Below are 19,525 nucleotides of genomic sequence, written 5' to 3'. Positions count from 1 at the left end.
CGCGCACTGTCGCCGGGCGACCTCCACCGCCGCGCGCCGTCAACGGCATTTTGAAGAGGCGCGCGCACGCGCGCTTTACCCAGCCGGCGTTCTAACGGTCTACATGGGCACGAGCCAAGGGTACGAGCGCGCATGCTCCCCTTGACTACACTTCCCCACCACCACTTGCTCCCCTGTGGTTTTTGTGTGTGCGCCCCGCCCGCTCTGCCTTCCCCCTCCCTTTGGCGCACGCGCGGTGCTCTTCCTTTGGCCGCCCCTCCCAAAGCCCCGCCCCCTGCCTCCTTCAACCTTCCTGCTCTCCGGCGCTCCTCTCTCTTCTCTCGCCCCCCTTTCTGCGGCGTGAGGTAAAGAAGGGAGGGAGGGGTGGTGGACACCCACGCGCACGCACAGAGCGAGCGAGTGAGGCCGAGAGAAAGAGGGAGCCGTTCCCTGCTTACCCGTCGTGCATTGCGAGGTTCCCTGGCACTGACGTGGCCGCCGGGAGCCGCCATCTTGTGTGCCTGGGCGCAGTGAGGGGAGAGAGAAGGGAGGGAAAAGGGAGGAAGAAAGAAGGAAGGCGGGGAGGCGGGGGGGAAGGAAAAGAGCAAAAAAAACTGAGAGAGAGGAGGAAAACGCAGGGAAGGAGCAGCCCCGGGTTCAAAGCAACGAGGCAGACCGAGACGCCGCCCGGTAAGCAGCGCTAACCCTCAACGCTTTGCTTTTTTAGGCTGAGGGCGGGCGGGGAAGCGGCGAGAGGCCGGGCGGTGCCGGCGCTTGGGCCTAGCTCAGGGTCGGCCGGCGGGCGAGGGAGGGTGGTAATAATGGCGTTGGAATTCCACCCGGAGCTTCGGCTCTCCTCTTGCCATTCCTCCGCTGGCCTTTAGCGCCAGGCCGGGGAGGGGAGCGGAGCCGCAGGCCGCACTGCAGGCTTGGCCTCGGCGGAGGAAGCGGGCGGGGGGGGGAGAGAGGCCCTTCTGAGGCTGAAAAATACTGAAGCGGGGAGGGGAGACTTCCTTGGATAGTCGCGGGAAGCGAGACGCAGCCGAACGGCCCACCCTTGAACGCCGTCCTCGCCAACCATCGAACCTTAACGGCTCATGGCTAGGAAGCAACCAGGCCTCCTTCGCCCGCCCTTCTCCCCCCCGCAAAAAAAGACCCTCTCGTTGTATTTTATTTTTTTAAAACGTTGTAGACAGCCAGTTGTTTATCCTTGTGGTCAGATCTCCTCTCCCCCCCCCCCCGCACTCGCCCCAATCTACGCCGGGCACTTCCTTCAAACACTTTAAGAATTATTACTATTATTATTATATCTTTGTAGAAATGTATAGGAATGTCTCGTCCCACCCTCCTCCCCGACTCGCTTTCACGTTGCTTTCCTTTCCTTCCTAAAGTTGCAGCTTAAAAATAAAAATTAAAAAACCCTCCTTGACTGAACAGTTGAGGATTGACAGGCATGTCTACTTAGTTTTAGCTGGACTTAGAAGGGGGGGAACCCCCATAACTATGAGGACACGCCCCATCGTGACCTGCTGCTTAGTTCGAGCCCCTGGAGTTGTTGTTTGAGTGCAACACCCCCATCCCATCCCCCCAATAAGCTTGTGATCTCAACATTTGGGGTACATAGGTGGACAGGTCCTCCCTTCCCTTTATTTCGTCTCCTGTAGTTGATCCCGAGGTTTCTGGGTATGGGGTGGGGAAGCTGAATTTTGATCACTTAGTCACTCACTGGTGACTTCATCAGCAGGACAGAAAGTTACGCAAGTGCAGAAAAAGTGTGAAATGGCAGAACAGAAAGCTCCTCTTCGTCCCCCATTTCCAGGGGAGAAATGGTTATGATACCATTTCCAGGGTTGAGATTTGAGGCTTTATGCAGCAGACACATAAAGCAGTCTCATTGCTCCATAGAATTATTTCATAGCCCCCCCCTCTCCGAAATACACTACAACATTGGCAGTCCTGAGCTCATTGGCACAGCTCGTCTTTGCAGCCAGATGCACTCTACTGGCAACAATCCATCCTCTTATATTTTTAGCTAAAACAATTTCAGTTGAAATATTTCTCATTGAGTTACTTGGGTTTTTTGCCAGCTTGTATGGTAGTGACAGAACCGCAGTGTGTCTGTGAGGGAATGAGGAAGGGCAATAGGTTTCTCCAGTGAAGGGGTTTGGTACCTATGTCTTTCTCCTTGGCCCCTTTGAATAAGTAGCTCCAAGTTGGCTGTGAAGGAATATCAGCCAAATGCTGGTCAATATCCTTTCTTAATTATGTATGCCTTGTAATTGGTAATGAAACATTAGGTGTTTGGTGGTGTTTTTATTTCTTAATAAACTCTACACCAATACATTTAGTCCTCCATTCATGAATACTGTTTAAATTATTTAGTTCTCTGTAGAGACCTCTTCCCTTCCTTGAAAAACATTTAGCTTATGTTTTTAGCTTAAACTCTATAGCTTAGAAGTAAGTGTGTGAAAATCCAGGAAGTGTTTCTGTGCATTCTTTGGGTATGTTGGGTGAAACCTACAGAATAAGGAAGGATCCAGATTAGAGAAGTTCAGCTTTCCCAACCATTCAGTTTTGTTTCTCCCTCCTTTTCTAGTGTATATCTATCCACTCTTGCCCCTGTATCTGAACTTAAGGGGATATTGTGCAAACAGTTAGGGGACTATTACCCACACTCCTGTATTCACATGTACTGTGGTGCTTAATTTTCTATATTTAAAGGATTAAGGCTGTAAGAGAGTGTTGAAGGCCTCCACGGCTTGTGAGTAGTGTGTAGGGGAGGTGCAGGTAATTACTTTGGTGCTTGTTGAGGAAAATTGGCTGTACATCTTCAGTGAACAAATAGTATATTTTCCAGAATGAACATTGATAGGAGGTTGGTGTGGTACTGGCTCATTCCAAGGAATATGGTCATGTGTAAGAACAAGGCAGACTTTTCCTTCCTCTCTCTCTCATTTTCTTCTGACTAACTTCTTTAGATGCATCTTCTAAGCAGCTCTGTGAAAGAGAGCGATGAAAAACGCTTTACAGGTTGTTTTACATAACAGTCCTTGTGTTGGGGGATTCAGTGGTTAATTGGCTGGAGCAGGGTTAGAACAGAATTGTTCTTGTGTTCGAAACTCCCATTGTTCTAGCCGCATTTTGCGACGGAATTTCATTAGCGCAAGCAGTTTCTGAGCTCTGGGAGCAGTCCCGCACCTAAGATGTCAGATTAAAACTGCAAAGTGGAAGGAAAGGAGACCTTTTTCTGCCTCCCCGCTTCCGGCTACTCTCTGAAGACTGGGAAGAGACCCTCTTAAGAATACAGTGGTACCTCGGGTTACAAGCCCCTCGGGTTACAAACACTTCAGGTTACAGACTCCACTAACCCGGAAGTAGTACCTCGGGTTAAGAACTTTACCTCAGGATGAGAACAGAAATCACGCAGCGGCAGCAGGAGGCCCCCTTAGCTAAAGTGGTACTTCAGGTTAAGAACGGACATCCGGAACGAATTAAGTTCATAACCAAAGGTACCACTGTATTAGGGGGGTAGGCAGGGGAAGGACTAGAGCCTGTGAAAAATGAACATATTTTAGCTGCAGTTCATTCATTTTCAGCTTTGTATTCTTGTTATTTGAAAACTCTGCCTAGACATTCCCTTGTTGCACCTATAACCTAGGTTTAAGGTCCCATTTAGCTCCTAACTTTCATAACTTAGTTTCTAACACTGATTACATTGTCATATGGGAGGTTGGATTAGTCAGCCATAAGAACTTTGCTGTCCTTTCCACCACAAGGGAACAGGCACTGTCTGTTGTGCAAACTCCTTCAGGGAAGTATCAGCTTACACCGTAGCATGAGGTTGTACTTACCATTGTATTAAAACTTTGCGGGCCATAAAATCAGCCAGCTTCATTGTTTATCTTTGACCTTGTCGGTTGTCGTCTTCAACTTCAAGTTTCTTACTTGGGTTGGGCACACCAAGAAGCCTTAACTGGAAACACTCATTATTAGAAAAAAGTTAACTGTTGAAGTGGTTGTGGAGTTCTTACCAAGGTACTCCACACTCCTCAAAAAGTGAGTGTGGGTGACCTTTTTTGGCTCAAGGCATTCACATGTTTCCAACCCTTGGCCACATTCCAGTGGTGGATGTGGCCACTCCACCCTCATATTCTGCGCACTCATTCACAGTATGCATGTACACTTGCAGACACACAAATCAAAAGAGGAGGAGTTGTCATCATTGCATCACTTATCAATCTGGTGACTAAGGTGTTTATTAGTTTACTTTAAGTTACATGTCAGTTTCTTCACAAAACAGGTAGAAGTCCCAAAGGACTAAATCTAGCAGACCAGGGTTCAAATTGTCACTCAGCTATAAAGCTGACTGGGTGACCTTGAGCCGGACATTGTCTCCACCTAATATACCCTGCAGGGTTGCTGGAGGGGGGGTTGGAGGAGGAGAGCCATATATGCCACCTTCAGCTTCTAGGTGGAAAGGTGATCTAAATATAAAAATATTATCAAAAGAATGATGAATAGCAGTACAGAACAGATATACTGCAGTGCTTATCCCATTTTATTTTATTTTAAGTTTGACACACACCACATCCAACACATAAATGGACATATAATAGCCACCAAATGCCAGACCACTGGTGCTATCCAAATTCCTTGGGGAAACAAATATGCTGAAGACATGACAATTCGGGACCACACAAGCTCTAGACCAGGGGTTGTCAACCTGGTCCGCGGTAGCGGGTTCTACGGCACAAGCTGAATCCTCCTTCCATCGAGCACTGGTGGCTGGCAAGGAAATTTTACCATCAAGAAAGATGCATTAGTGGGTGGTAGGTATAAAAAGGTTGACTACCTCTGCTCTAGACAGTAACTTCTCTACCCCACCACATGCTGTCTTTTCTTTTGCTTTTCCCATTGTTTCCAAAATCCATGTAGTTTGGGAGGTGGTGCAGAAAAAATTGCTGAGAAACTTTATCAGACCTTTGTTCCTGGGGTTAATCAGCCCTGTTGTAAAGCAGTGCTATCTCTTACAGGTATCATTAATCTCAGATTATGACGTAATTCAGTGAAGTTTCTATTTCTTTATTTATTGCCTAGTTTCTAAGATAATGTGCACCAGAATTGCACTTTTGATACATGTTAGTCTTATTTTAGACTTTATAGAAGAAGCATGTTGTATGGTTGGAAGTATAAGCATTAAATACCCCTTTGTTGTAATAAGGTTTCTTTCTTTATAGCTCATGTATGATAAACTTGTATGGGGGGAAATCATGTTCATTGTGCCTCTAATTCTCCAAGCAGACTCCATACAATAATTGCCCTGCTGGATGAGGCCAATGTCCATCTCTTCAGCATTCTGTTTTCAATAGTGGAACAGCCAGAGATCTCTGGGAAGATTACAAACTGACCATATGAGCTGCTGCTTGTTGAATCCTAGGGTCAAAGGTATGCTGCCTTTGAAAACATTGAGGTCCTATTTAGCAGTCAGAGCTATTAGTCATTGCTAAACTTGCTTTTCATGAGTTTTTCTAATCCTTTTTTCAACCACTTTTAAGGTAGTGACTTATTGCCCCAACCAGGTAAGGTATGTATGCATTGCGTGAAGTCCATCCTTTGGACAAAAGGAAGCATTCAAATAATGCATAACTAAGCTTTTTAATTTTTTTGCAGATTAGCCTACCTTTGGAGGGAATCTCGGCTACTCTAAGCACTACATTTGCAAAAATAATTTGTCTTTTTAATATTTATATTTTATTAAGGTGATTTCAGTTAAAAGAAATAAAGTGATACAGAAAAAGGAAAAGTGAGAGGGAGAAAAACAAGAAACATATAAAAGTGAAAATATACACAAAAAGCAATACAGTATATGATATTCCCATACATTCTTGCATAAATTAGTATAGTACTATTGTCCTAGTGCTTATGTAAATGTTAATAGCATACTACATTTTCTATAAACTCATTCAAAATGTTATCGTATTTATCCATACAGAGTCTGCGCCTGTAAGCATGTTCATAAATTGCCAGTTATGTCATATCAGTCCATTGAGTGAAGGGTATCATATCTTTATTTTTCCAATTCCTTAATATCAATCTCCTGGCCAACATTAGGGCACAGAAAATCAATTTCCGTTGTCCCATTGATAATTTCCATACTGCAGGTGTATAGTTCAATAAAATATTCTCCTCTGAAAGATTTAACTTTTTCTGCACAGTCATAGTTACACAGTCTAGCACTTTCTCCCGAAACTTCTTAAGTAAAGAACACTGTACAAATATGTTTTCCTTGCCACATTTCCAACACTGAGCTATCTTAGCTAACCTTTTTTATACAACCGTAAAGGGTCCAATAAACTCTAAATATTATTTTCTGTTGTATTAGTCTTAATTTTAAATCTAATGACACCTTAGGTATTGAAGCTAGTACATTTTCCCACTGTCTGGGTAATATTGAAAGTTCAAATTCTTTCATGACAAAAATAATTTGTCATGAAAGTGTTCAATTAATCTTCTCCTTGACCTGCTCCGTGACTTATTTGAGTAAGCAAGATATAATATGCTCATGCTATGAGAGATCTAGTGCTGTAGAAAGAGATCATTTGAGAACAAAATATGAATGCCTGTGTTACTATCATACCTAAAATAGCTGGCTAGGTGCCGCTTGCTTCCCATTTGAAATTGGGAAATAGTCCTTATGGGGGAATCTTGATACCCTAGCTCAGGGGCATTTATTGTCTGAGCAGTTAGCAATCATTTGCTTTCCTTATATCCTGATATGGTAAGAGTCTCTATCATTGTCCTATTTGTTTCAAATTCAAATGTACTTTAACATATTTTATGACTTAATTGTTTTTTCATTAAGACTTTGAATCATGTATGGTCTAATTAGGATTCATTTTAAAACATGGTTATTTTATAGGATTGGAGAACAGCTGGATATTCTTCTTTTCTGAATTGCTACAATCTGATACCTAGTTAGCTTGGAGTGAGCACCATGTAACTCAGCCTGACATAGTTCTGAGTAAACATGTATAGAATTGCACTGAAGGTGAATGGGGCTTTAAATGCAGTGAGTGTTGTTCCCTGGGTGTTACCTATAATGTACCATGTATATGATTGGGAAGACATATCAATGAATGGATCTTGCCTTCATTTCTGCAGGACAAAAATTCAGTACAGTATTAACACTATCTAATCAGAGTAACTGTGATTATGCCTTATGGCCACTGTCGGAATAGAATGTGAAAGTGACGTTCCCTTAAACTGATCTACAGGAATTCCTTTTACTAACTTGAATATTTTGCTATGTCAGCTGTTCAGCCTTGAAATGTCACTCGGGCCCCTTTTTTTGCAGCTTTTAGACAAGGAGTTTTAGTAAGCTTCCAGCTTTTGCAACGTTTAAAATTTATTCAGCAGTCTTTCTTGCAGTATGCAAAAATCCAACAATATTACTTCTAAGTAATTTTTTGAAGAACTGAAATACCACATGCTAATATTTCCATTCTCAAATTCTTTTTTCATAGGCATCACAGTCCAGTAGTGTTAAACACTATTGTTTGCTTCCTCCTCTGATTTATAATCTCACTAAAAACAGTTCAGTACCTTTCCATGCTGAGTAACAATTAATGCAGCTTAATATTTAAGCCGTTTACTGCGAAAAAGTATTTTGCTCTAGGCCTGTGTGCTGTTTATGCTCTTTGCTTGTCTAGTTGCAGTCCATTTAGTTTTCATTGCTGGTCACAAATGAAGGCATGTTCAAGGAACATGCAGGGTGGTTTTTTTTTAATGTGGAGAGTTGCCCCATGTATCTGTATCTAGCAATCTGCCTTCCTGTGCAAGAGCCCAAAAATTGTGCTAAAAGAGCTGTAGAATTATTTAAATATATGTTTGGGACTAAACTAGACATGCAGGATAGGTAGATGCTTCCAGAAGCAACAGCCCTATGAAATATCTTCCTCTTCCAGTAACAGCTAGTAAAGACCGCAGAATGTGGAGTCATTGGATGGTTTCCCTGCCCCTGCAAATGAGCAAGTGAAGCAGTAATAGGAAACTCAACCACACAGTGATATCACAGTGTGTTCTCTTTTACTAATTGTTATGACTTTGAAAGCAGAACATGTTTGAGACCCAGAGACTTACTGCCAGGGAGCTCCTTATGCCAGCATGCTGTCAGTACACATAGGCAAACAGGACTGATGTTTGAGGGGAGGCAAGGGGTGTTAAAAGACCCTGCTGCTGTATTTTCTTTAAGAATAAAGGGCTCTGTACCATTGAACAAGTCTCCTCACTCCACTCTTCCTTTGGATGCAATGGATATACATGCACGTCTGCTATTATAGGGAGTGCTAAATATGAAATAACATTTCCCTGTATGAAGTTCACACCGGCCTGCAGTCCATAAGGTATAGTGAATAAAGTATATGTGTTGGTGGCTGTTGCCTCGTCATGAAGGGACTTGTAAGGGATGCTAAATGGCCAACTCTAAATAGGACATATGCTTGTGCTGCATCCATGCACATTAGCCAGTCTACGCTTCTTACATGAATAGCCAGGACACTGCTAGTATCTTGAAGCACTCTTTAGTTTATTTTTTGAAAAGCACAACTCTTAATTGTGGGGAGAACCTGTAAGTCTCAGTTGGGGATTAATGTGTGCAGACAGTCTTGACCACAAGGGAATTGTTCTGTAGCAAGCAGCACATGATACTGAAAACATTGGTTTGGCTAGCTAGTGAGTTTGTGTAGTTTTAAAGTTAAGGTACAGTGGTACCTCGGGTTAAGTACTTAATTCGTTCCGGAGGTCTGTTCTTAACCTGAAACTGTTCTTAACCTGAAGCACCACTTTAGCTAATGGGGCCTCCTGCTGCCGCCGCGCCGCTGGAGCCTGATTTTTGTTCTTATCCTGAAGCAAAGTTCTTAACCTGAAGCACTATTTCTGGGTTAGTGGAGTGTGTAACCTGAAGCGTATGTAACCCAAGGTACCACTGTATTCCTTTTCTAATGCCCATCTTGTATTTGTAGTCCATGCAGGCAGAAGGTACACAACTGCATACAAAAATCTCTGCACATTCTGTTGGGGAATGAAAGCTGTTGGTAGTCATGAGGTGTGTGAGGGGGTGGGAGACAAAGTATAGAATAAGTAGGAGAAATGGTTACTTGGACCTGTAGGAAGAAAGGTGAAAGGGCAGTGGAAATGTTTGGGGAAAGGCAAAAATAGTTGCCTATTGTACTCCAGTATCTCCATGGCACTATTTTAACACTTTAATTTTTAGTTTCGTAAAGTTCCAAAATGGTCAAGAAATGCTGCAATGAACTATTGCATAATCATGATTTTTATTTAATCCTGTTCCCATGGAACCTGAACATTAGTCTTTTCCAACTCCAGAGCAGTCTTACTGAAGTCTGTAGAATTACTCAAGAGTTTGTGGGTTGAGATTTTAAGTATAAACGTACACACAGCTGTGATGCATAAATATTTTAGTTTTGATGTTATCTTAAATACTGTAAACAGCCAGAGGCAATTGAGCTACAAATATTTCATGTGTAGTTTAGACACAACTATGCAATGATATGTATGGACTGTGTGAAATAAGCTATTATGGGCACACAATAGTCAGGTATTAAGAGTGTTGAATGCATCTTCTTCCTGAACTATGGCTGGGGAACCTATGGGCTTCTAAATGTTGAGCTGTATCATACAGCCATGCTGGCTAGAGCTGATGGAACCTGGAGTGCTGCAGGTTCCCCATCTCTGATCTAAGCATGGGTACATGCAGTTAGAATTCACTGTGTGGCAGTGAATAGAAGTTCCTAGGAAAGATTCCCACACTGTACTCTATGCTGAACTGATGTTAATAGCTACTCACCTAAATGTTTGTAGTTGATTTATGCCATCGATCATGGCACCAGGTAAGTGGTGCTCTCTCAGTTTTGTTGCTGCATAAAGTTAATATCTCTGGTGGTATTTGAAGCAATGGTAACTGAGCCCCTGGTATGTGCAGTTTTCTTGTGAGTTTCATGTCATGTGCTTACTGTCTGGCATGTTTAAAATATTTAAGCTTCTAGCAGAAAACTGTGACGATAATGCAGTTTTTTTTAATTTTGGCCATCAATCTTTTCTTTGTTATTTTTGAGGTGTCTTTGTTTCCTGAAGCATTCTTGAGAGTCATACTTTTGGAAATGCAATTAGCAGCTGTTGAGTGGTGTTGACAGTGATCTGCAGGAAACTGAACATTGTGTGACTACCATGTTATACTGTCAGCTTGTCCTAACAAAGTTTATAGGATGTGTTAATTTGCAAAGCTGAAATGTGAAATGTATTGATTGATTATCTTTGGAGCACTCCTAGCAAGCATGTGGAATATGTTTTGTAAGAAAACATGGAATATTCTTGGCATCTGTGTTAATTTCTGAAAGACACGCTATTAGCAGGGCATCATCTTCAAAAGAAAAGCGATGTCCCAGAATAACATAGTTGAGTTTGATTTAAAGCCACTTCCCAGTGATCTAAGAACATTGATACATACTTACTACAATAATATAGATAATTGCATTTTCTGCTAGGTTAGTATTCAGTTGTGGAGCAAAAGAGAAAATGGGTGAATTTGCGTATAAGTGCAGAGCATTGGAACAGCTGTGCACCTTCACAAGGTGCAGGCAGAGAGTTAAAAGCTGTCATGTAGAAACCGTGGCCAGAAAGCAGGACTTGTTTTTTACAAGGCCCTTTTTTTACAAGGCCCTTCCTCTAACCAAATAAGGATTGTTGTTTGTTCCTCTGGTGACAGAGAGAATGACTGAAACTGTAGGAAAAAGCTGCTTTGCTAATATGAGCTAGTCACGATGTTACTCCTGATCTTTGTGCGTGTAAGTGTAATAAAGGTGTGAACCATGTGTTGACTCACTGTATATAAAATGTTCTTTTTGGCTGCCACAGTGAAATCTGTTGCTAAATAAAGGTAATGGGGTTTTTTAAGACAAGCAATGATCCTGTTGTAAGAAAGTGCTTTAAAATCCACATGGCTACCAATATATAATTCCTTTTTCTTTCTCGTGTGCCTGAACCGTGGTGCTAGCTGTCGATATGTCTGCCAAGTGTGGCTAAGTAGAAGCTGTGTCCCCAAGTAGCCATCATCTTTTTTCCCCTTAGCTTTTTAAAGCGTTTTTAGTATTTGGAGTGGAGGGAGAACCCCAGGAGCTTAGTTGCCTAAGTCTCTGCTGGTGATGGGTTGGGGTTTTTTTGGGATTTTTTTTTTTGGGGGGGGTTGGGAATTTTGAAACAGTGTTTTACCCTTTTATAAGAATGGCTCTGCTGGAATCTGATTTTTCCATCTCTGAATTATCAAGTCAATCCTAATTTTGGGGAAGTGGTGCTTGATGTGCTGTGAATTAGTGATTTTATTTTTAGTTAAGGAAAGTAAAATAATATTTTATTATGACATTCCTGCTAATGATACTAACTTCCTTGTTACTATACTATGACAATTTTCAAAGTGCTGGAAATTGGTAGCATTATGCTTTTACTCAGACATTTTAAAACCTGGATGCTAGTCATTTTAGCACTAGGACTTTGCAACACAACCTCTCCTCCCCCTGTGTGGTCCCCAGATTTATTCTGCAAATTGTCATGGTGGGGGCACAAGGAGCGGGGAGAGATCTAGTGCACAAGTGGAAGTCCTTGTGCTAATGGGACTGCTTGGTTTGATACAATCCAGTATATTTAGGTTCACAATGTATTTTGAGTTGTAAGACTTCCATGGTAGCTGACAATCCTGTCAATACAGTCTTGTTATACTATCTCAGAGTAACTTGGGGGTGTCCTCGCCCTACTGCTCCTTTGTTGGTGCCTTGCCTTGCTTGTTACAAGGTTTGGTTACAAAATAAAAAGTGCTTGAAAATCAATAGGAATAAGTTGTGAAATAGGCATGACATTATCTAAATCCAACTCCAGTGGTCATTTTTTTTGTTTTGACGTAATAAAGATTTCATGTTCACATCTGTGAGAAGCAGTAGTATAAAGAAATATGTTTCTTGTACACTTTAAATGCTTTCTCTAGAATACTATATACTGAAGAATAAGAATTTACGGCAGCAAACTTTTCATTTAAGGTATCCATACAACCCTTTTTAGGCAGACCTCACAAAGTTTATGTAAGATTCTTGAACAACAAGCATTGATTAAAAACAAAACAGTAGAATGGAAAAGACCATTTGTTTAGAAGAAGTTGTCATTTCTCGCTTCATTCGAAACAAAATGCTTCTGCAGAAGGCCCTGTGATGGGAGAGGGAGGGGCTACCATTCAAGCTGGATAGTGGGAATTCCTCAAGCTTCTTTCTTCTCTCTCTCCCCTTCCCCCAAACTGGCCAAGATAGTCATACTACTTGCAGTCTCCTACAAAACCCATTTTGTGTGTCTTGTGTTAAAAGTATCTGTTACTGTTGGTCTTTTTGCAGTATCCAAAGCTGAGAACCCACCATTGAAAATGTGGGTTCTAATCCCTGTTCACACTCTTAAAACTTCTGCTCTGCATTGGGCCTCCATTGTTTCACACTTAACACTTGGAAATAAATCTCACTGAGTTCCAGGGGGCTTTTACTCCTAAGGATTGAGCTGGGTGTGATCATCACACTGTACAGAACTAACTGTTTTGAATTTATTTTCTCCTAGATTTCTTTGGCCAGTGAGTGAGCACCAGACTTAAGCATGGGAAATATTTTCGCTAACCTCTTCAAAGGCCTTTTTGGCAAAAAAGAGATGCGCATACTTATGGTCGGGCTGGATGCTGCAGGAAAGACTACTATATTGTACAAACTTAAGCTTGGTGAAATAGTAACTACCATCCCTACTATAGGTAAGATGTCAAGCAGCTTCCCTTTACAAATTTGTGACTGTTTTAAACATATTTAAAAGTATATAAAGATTGGAATTGTACACAGACTGACAGTACTGTTGAGTAAACTCGCATATGGTTGGTCTGCATATGTCTGATGATGCATTTGTTACCCAGGTGAAATAAGCATTTGGTCGCTCTAACCATGTTTATAGATCCATTAGAACTCATTGCTTAGAGAGCACAAGATACAACTCCAATATTTCTTAATTTGCTTCTCTTCAAGAAAGGATTTTACTAATGCTGGAATAGTAGAGGGACGAAAATGTTGACAATGTCTATGAATGTTAAGATGTTGCTACAGCCATTTTTGTTGCTTTGGTTAATATCTGCTGTGATATATAATATGTTATCTCATTGGTCGGTTGTATTTCCTTTTTAAAATTGAGAAACTAGCCATAGGAGAGGTGTCATCCTGTAAATCCTTTAAAAACCTGTGGCAAACATTTGAAAGAAGAAATATTGCAAAATACAGTAGAACCTCGGCTTACGTTACCCTTGGGTAACATAAACTTTGGGTTGCAAAAGCGGCAAATCTGGAAGTATTTTTCCAGGTTTCGCCGCTCACGCATGTGCAGAAGCGCTCTATCGCGCTGTGTGCATGTGCAGAACCTCTGGCTGCGGAAACCTCAGGATCTGGCCGGAGCTCCAGAACTGATCCCATCCGCAACTGGAGATACCACTGTAATACGTGAAGCTTGGCCTGTATGCTTTTGAAAATGACAAGCGAATAATATTTAGGTGCAATTATGTATTCTAACTTACTTGTGGCTCTTCACTTGGCAATATGCTTTCAGTGTGGCCTTCAATACAATTCAGCTCTTTGGACTATAGTAGCTCACTGATATTGCCATTTCAGATGCAAAAATCTGTGTTAAATAAGCTGTTTGCTCCTTATGAAGTATATATTTGATGGGGGTATTAGTGTATATTCTGAATATGCATTTTAAGACTGGCTTTTAAAATGTGGACCAGTTGGTCAGGAGATTTTGGGGGGGGGGGTAACAAGCATATAATTGAATTCAACCATTTCCTTCTATATCTTAGTTTGGGTTATATGGATGAGCATGCTGTTTCACTTGTTAACTGCTCAACTTTTCTCCCACTTTTTTGTTTCAGGTTTCAATGTAGAAACTGTAGAGTACAAGAACATTAGCTTCACAGTGTGGGATGTAGGTGGTCAGGATAAGATCAGACCACTCTGGCGCCATTATTTCCAGAATACACAAGGTGAGCTATTTTCTGTAACTGACCATATCCTTTTTTTGTATTTATAGAGACCCACTCAGGCATCTTCAGTTGCTCCATAACTATGTTGATAGCATGAAGTAAACCTAGCAGCTACCTGTCTAGTACTGAGTGTGATGGGATATGTCTTTAGGTCTTTCTGTCCCACAGACTTTTGTCATTCAGAATGTGAAACTTGCAGTAGGGATAGTCCATTCTTAGCACAAGTATCAAGATAGGACATCTCTATTCTGCGTCAGCTTAGGTTATCTTAGTTCATTCACATATGTGACATAACGCTTGCAATTGCATTTTGAGTGTTTTCTTTGCAAGTATGCTAACAGTTGCATTCCCCTAAATCAGAACCATAGTTTTGCCTGCAAAAAAAAAAAAAATCTAGGTCCAATGGAGATCGAGAGACACTGCTATCTGGAACCCTGGAGAGCTGTTGTCAGACAGTAAAGAGCTAGATACATAGGTCAGTCTTCTGGTTCTTTCTGCAACTTCTGTGTTCCCAAAAATTAATCTCAAGATTCTATGAGATTCCTTTCCACAGGATGTACAAAAAACAAGCTCCAGTAGTATGCCATGGTCAGTACAAGTACCTTCAGTGTTGGCTTCAGGTTTTGTGTCAGTGTTTGGCAGCCAAACAAAAGGAGTGCCTAGCAAGCTTGCCCAATTGTCCCCTCTCTAGCTTCTGCAGTAGTTTTGGCCATACATTGGTTTAAAGTAGCTGTGCACCTGTGTGTAACTCCTCCATATCACCCCAGGGAACAATTGAAGGCCATTTGTGGGCCAAATTGAACCCATGGACTACTGGTCTGTTTTGGGTGTTCATGTCAGCAACACTAGCCAAGTGTCCCTTGTTTTGAATAGAACAAGTCCAGGGAAAACGGAAGGCAACTCTCTAAACCTGCTAGCATGTTGTAACTGAGGGTATGTAATTTGTATAATAAAACCCACTTTCAGATCACTCAGTGGCCTATTGATTGTTAGCTTCATGATCTTTTAGCGAAGTTATTGCTATGTACATTAAATCTTGGACCTGTTTTATGAGTGTCTCTTTCAGCCCTCAGGGCTGACTTAGCAAAGGCTGTGACAGATCAGAATGTGTTTCGCTTTCACAGTTTACCTTTGCATGCAGAAGATTCCAGGTTACGTTTCCTGGAGTACCTAGGTAGGGCTGACAAAATCCTGACTGAAATCCAGGAGGGCCACTGCCAATCTATGTAAACAAAATTGAGTTAGATGAACTTACAGTATATGGCAGCTTCCTATGTACCTGCACATGTGTAATAAGGTTGCCACAGCAGCAGCATGGCACTAAAGCAAGCTTTTAGGTCAGGAAGTCAAGAGTCAGATGTTTTCTCAGACATGACTTCAGGTGGTCATTTGTGCCTCGTCTACTGGCTGCTTTTCAGAAGTAAAATACTAGACATTGGCTTTTATTCTGGTAAGTAAGAAAGTCATTTTGGTAGCATCTCAAGAATTCAACCAGCATTTTGCTATCCTTCTTGAGTAATCTGGGTATTAGGAGAAGATTGTTGAGGTATTCTTATGTAGTAATGTCATACAGCTTCTCCATACCTTTTCTGTAAATGAAGCTGTGCGAGGTCTCAAGTTTGTGACTTTTTTCCATATAGATATCAAAGCACTTTCAAGGTGAGCTATTTTAAGTAGCTTTTCCAGTATGTTGTAATTTGGCTGCATCAGCATGTTACTGATGAAAACATCAGCAATAGCGCTGATCTTAGCTATAGGATGGCTTCTCTTGAACACTTGGTTAGATAGCACCACCTTAGGACATGTTGACTGACAGATGAAGGTAAAAAAATACGCAAGTCCCATCATGTTAAACAGTTCTTCTCTAAATATTGGTCTTTTTTCCTTTCATCTGTGGCTTTAGCATGCAGAATTTTGGTAGGCGCTTCTTACAGCTTTCTTTCTAAGAGCCCAAGAATCTTATTTAAAGGGTTCCTACTCATTGTTTCCTACCTTGTTTGCAAAAGCCCAGAATTATCTCATCATTTTGATATTGTTATAGCCTTGGACTTTGAGCAGATTCCAGAAGATTATATACATCCATTGGCTAGATCAAAAGCAATACTTGAGTAAATGGCTTCTTCACATAGTTCACTATTACTTGGTTGCTGTGTGGCTAGCTTTAGCCCCGTAACTAGTGAATTTGATTTAAATTACATTATAGATTGCCAGTGCCTATTGGTATAGACACATTTTTATGACAAAAGACCTAGTTCCATACTTAAAACTTCCTTTCAGAAAGGCTCTCTGTCTCCATGCCTGTCCATGTAAACAACTGTTGTTTCCTTTGTAGGTTTGATCTTTGTGGTTGATAGTAACGACAGAGAGAGAGTCAATGAGGCCCGAGAAGAACTTATGAGAATGTTGGCAGAAGATGAGCTCAGAGATGCTGTCCTTTTAGTGTTTGCTAACAAACAGGTAAGTGATCGTGAACAGCACAGCCAGAATGGTACCCCAGGGTTCCCTTTGCCTCCAGTTGTGATGGTGGGCTGTAAGAGTTCTCACCTTCCAGTCACCCTCTGTTGGTTATGCCTATGTCTATGGGCCTTGCCGTTGGCAGTGGGCTGGAAATAATATTACTGACAGATTTCAGAAGTAAAATATATGGTCTCTTGCATGACACAATTGCATTAAGGAGCCCCCGGGACTTCCCTTGCAACACAAAACATACGATTTTACCATGCTAAAAGTGCTTCTTTATTGACTTTCCTGAACTGCTGCACCTCCAAACAAATTGTGGCACCACAATGCCATTATGTAGGGGTTTAAAAGTACCAACAATATCAGTCAGAGTATGAATATATGAATATCCCAAAGCATCTGTTGCCTTTACAAGTCTCACTTTTCCATCACTTTTTCTCCACCACACTTCAGACAAGTTAGGAATTTTGCATGCTACATCTACGGCCAGATTCAAAATTTCCACTCTCGTCATGATCTGTACTATGGGCCTTCTGTGTTCTCACTGGATTGAGAAGCGTGGGTTGCTACTGTTGCAAGCCATGTGAGAGCACAAGGATGTCTTTGGCCTCAGGGAACCAGATCTGGTTCTGTCTATATCGCACTGTAGCCCAGATCGCACAAATTAATGGTCAATGCAGATTCTTCCTATGAATTCTCTAAAGGAAACAAAAACCCATTTTCTAAAGCAAATTGCTTCCATTTTTCAGGACCTGCCTAATGCGATGAATGCAGCAGAAATCACAGACAAACTAGGACTGCATTCTCTTCGCCACAGGAACTGGTATATCCAGGCCACCTGTGCCACTAGTGGAGACGGTCTCTATGAAGGACTGGACTGGTTGTCCAATCAGCTCCGAAACCAGAAATGAAGCCCTAAAAATACTCTTCTTTTCCCTCTTTTCTCCACCCCTCCTTATTTCCTCCTCCTCCTCCTCCTTCACCCTTCGCTTTACTCTAACGTGGCAAACCATGCTACTTTGTGGTATTGAGTGCCGGAAGCTGTTTTCATTTCTCTTGTCACAGGATGTCCTTCACCATGCTGTACATGTGGCAAATCCAAGCCTGAAAACAGTTTAGGTTTCTTATTTAATGTAAATAGTTCTTGTTTCCAATGAGACAGTTTCTGGTACTCCTATGCAATATTACTCAGCTTTTTTATTATAAAGAAAATCAACTCGCTGTTTAGTACTGGGGAAGGGATTTGAAGTGGATTCAGAGAAAAGTTGCCAGTTGTCTGGTTGTACGCTAGAGCTGAATACAATCCCTCTTGGCTTGCGAGGTCTGTGGGGAGGCCAGATTTGGTGGCTATTTTTTAGCCTGGAGATGTCAGTTTCTTTTTTAGAAAAGAAGGAAAACTGAAACACTTGAACAAAATGTCCATTGTGAGTTCTGCAACAACTTGAATACCAGCAATTTAACATGTTATAGGTCCATGGAATGGGCAGCATCCTGGATCTTCCTGTGCTTGACAACCTCTTTTGTGTTTTTTGTGAATGTGAGATCTCCTAAAGTCAGAGTTCAGTTCAGTTCAGGCCACAGACTTAAGAGAAATTGGTGCAGGTGTAAAACACTATGACCCTCTAGTGCTCTCTCAGATTTGGGCAAGAACGTTTTTCTCCTCTTGCATCTAATTTGGATGCCATCCTTTACCTGTTCCGTTGTCGCCCCCTCCCCAAGTGTTTTGGACTTTTCTCATGTAGAACTACAGTACTCCAGAAGACAAATTATTTCCACAGAGTACAGCAGCCCATAGCAGTGCTCAGCTCTGTCATCAGCAAGTACTGTACTTAAGTAAGAAATGCCATCCAAGCCACCTAATGTAATGTTTAGGGGGGGAAATACTAAAAGCATGAGAATTTGGAGTTTCATTCCATTCTAGAAGTGTTTGATGCCATTTTTTGGAACACTCCCATATCTGTATATGTGTGGAAACCCCTTCACATCCCTCATACTGCAAGGTTCAGATTTGCCATCAAGAAGACCTCTTAACTTTTTTTTTCCTTTTGTATTTTGATAAAACACTGAAGAAGCTGGAGCTGTTTAAACTTTAACTTGAGGAACTATCAGAACTGGTTTGTTTAGTGTTGTGGAAAATCTCTTTATTTGCTTTCAATACACAGTAATCAACTGTTTTGTATACTTGTTTTCAGTTTTCATTTCGACAAACAAGCACTGTAATTAAAGCTATTAGAATAAAAATCTCTTAACTATTTCCTGGGGTTTTCATGCTTTGCCTGTTCCATCTTGCTGGGCTCCATAACCAAATACATACTGAATAAAGCCTTTCATGGTCTTTGCGCTCGTCAGTTTCTGCTTTTGAGTAGCCGCTTGGACTAGACGAGTTCCCTTCCTACCTCCTTGAGCTCCTGCATATTGAAGTAAAGAAGTAGTCCACGAAGCTGTTTTCTCTCTCGTATATATCATGTTAAAGCAGACTTGTGAATGCTGTGGAACATGCCCCTCTTGTAATCTGCCACATACCAGTTCAACTCTTACTTGGGAACATATTGTGGGTTATAGTGAGTTACCATATGGGTTGTGGGCAGAGTATTGGCAGGAACAGGCTAGTGGGCCAGAACTGTTAAAAAAGCAAATGAGGCATATACACTATGGGTAATTTTAAAGTTGTGTTAGTTAGCCACCCTTCAAGAGTGACCCTACACTTTATGTAAATAACTGAATTAGAGAATTGCCTTCCTCCAGCAGGGGCTCCCCAAAAATCTGCTTTCAGCTAGGTCAGGGGTCTGCAAACTTTAAGACAAAAAGAGCCACTTGGACCCGTTTTCGAAGGAAAAAAAACAACTGGGAGCCGCAAAACCATTGCGACATTTAAAACAAATATATCTCCGGAGCCGCGATCTGACAGCGGGCGGGAAGGTGACGTCGGGACGGTGCATGACTAACGCACGCACCGCCCCCATGCGACGT

At 41.7% G+C, this 19,525-nt stretch overlaps 1 protein-coding gene across 2 annotated transcripts; it reads left to right on the top strand.

Annotated features, from left to right (window-relative positions):
• Positions 1–18,890, top strand: ARF1 (ARF GTPase 1). Of its 2 annotated transcripts, none has more exons than XM_081163969.1 (5): positions 1–120; positions 12,643–12,826; positions 13,985–14,095; positions 16,428–16,552; positions 17,305–18,890. In XM_081163969.1, exons 2-5 carry the CDS (start codon positions 12,679–12,681, stop codon positions 17,464–17,466), a joined length of 546 nt encoding a protein of 181 aa, XP_081020095.1. In that variant the 5' UTR covers positions 1–120; positions 12,643–12,678; the 3' UTR covers positions 17,467–18,890. The 2 variants fall into 2 exon arrangements, with proteins under 2 accessions (XP_081020095.1, XP_081020094.1); XM_081163968.1 differs by lacking the exon at positions 1–120 and adding an exon at positions 293–669.
• The last annotated feature ends 635 nt before the right edge of the window (positions 18,891–19,525 follow it).

The sequence above is a fragment of the Podarcis bocagei genome (genome assembly GCF_964188305.1).
Source record: "Podarcis bocagei genome assembly, chromosome: 12".
Taxonomy (NCBI): domain Eukaryota; kingdom Metazoa; phylum Chordata; class Lepidosauria; order Squamata; family Lacertidae; genus Podarcis; species Podarcis bocagei.
This window is presented reverse-complemented; position numbering and strand designations above follow the sequence as displayed.

Excerpts from the sequence above, each read along its gene's own strand:
- ARF1 (XM_081163969.1), top strand. The coding sequence starts at position 12,679 with ATGGGAAATATTTTCGCTAACCTCTTCAAAGGCCTTTTTGGCAAAAAA. Across the intron at positions 14,096-16,427 it reads TTATTTCCAGAATACACAAG|GTTTGATCTTTGTGGTTGAT; the intron begins GTGAGCTATTTT and ends TTTCCTTTGTAG. Across the intron at positions 16,553-17,304 it reads TAGTGTTTGCTAACAAACAG|GACCTGCCTAATGCGATGAA; the intron begins GTAAGTGATCGT and ends TCCATTTTTCAG.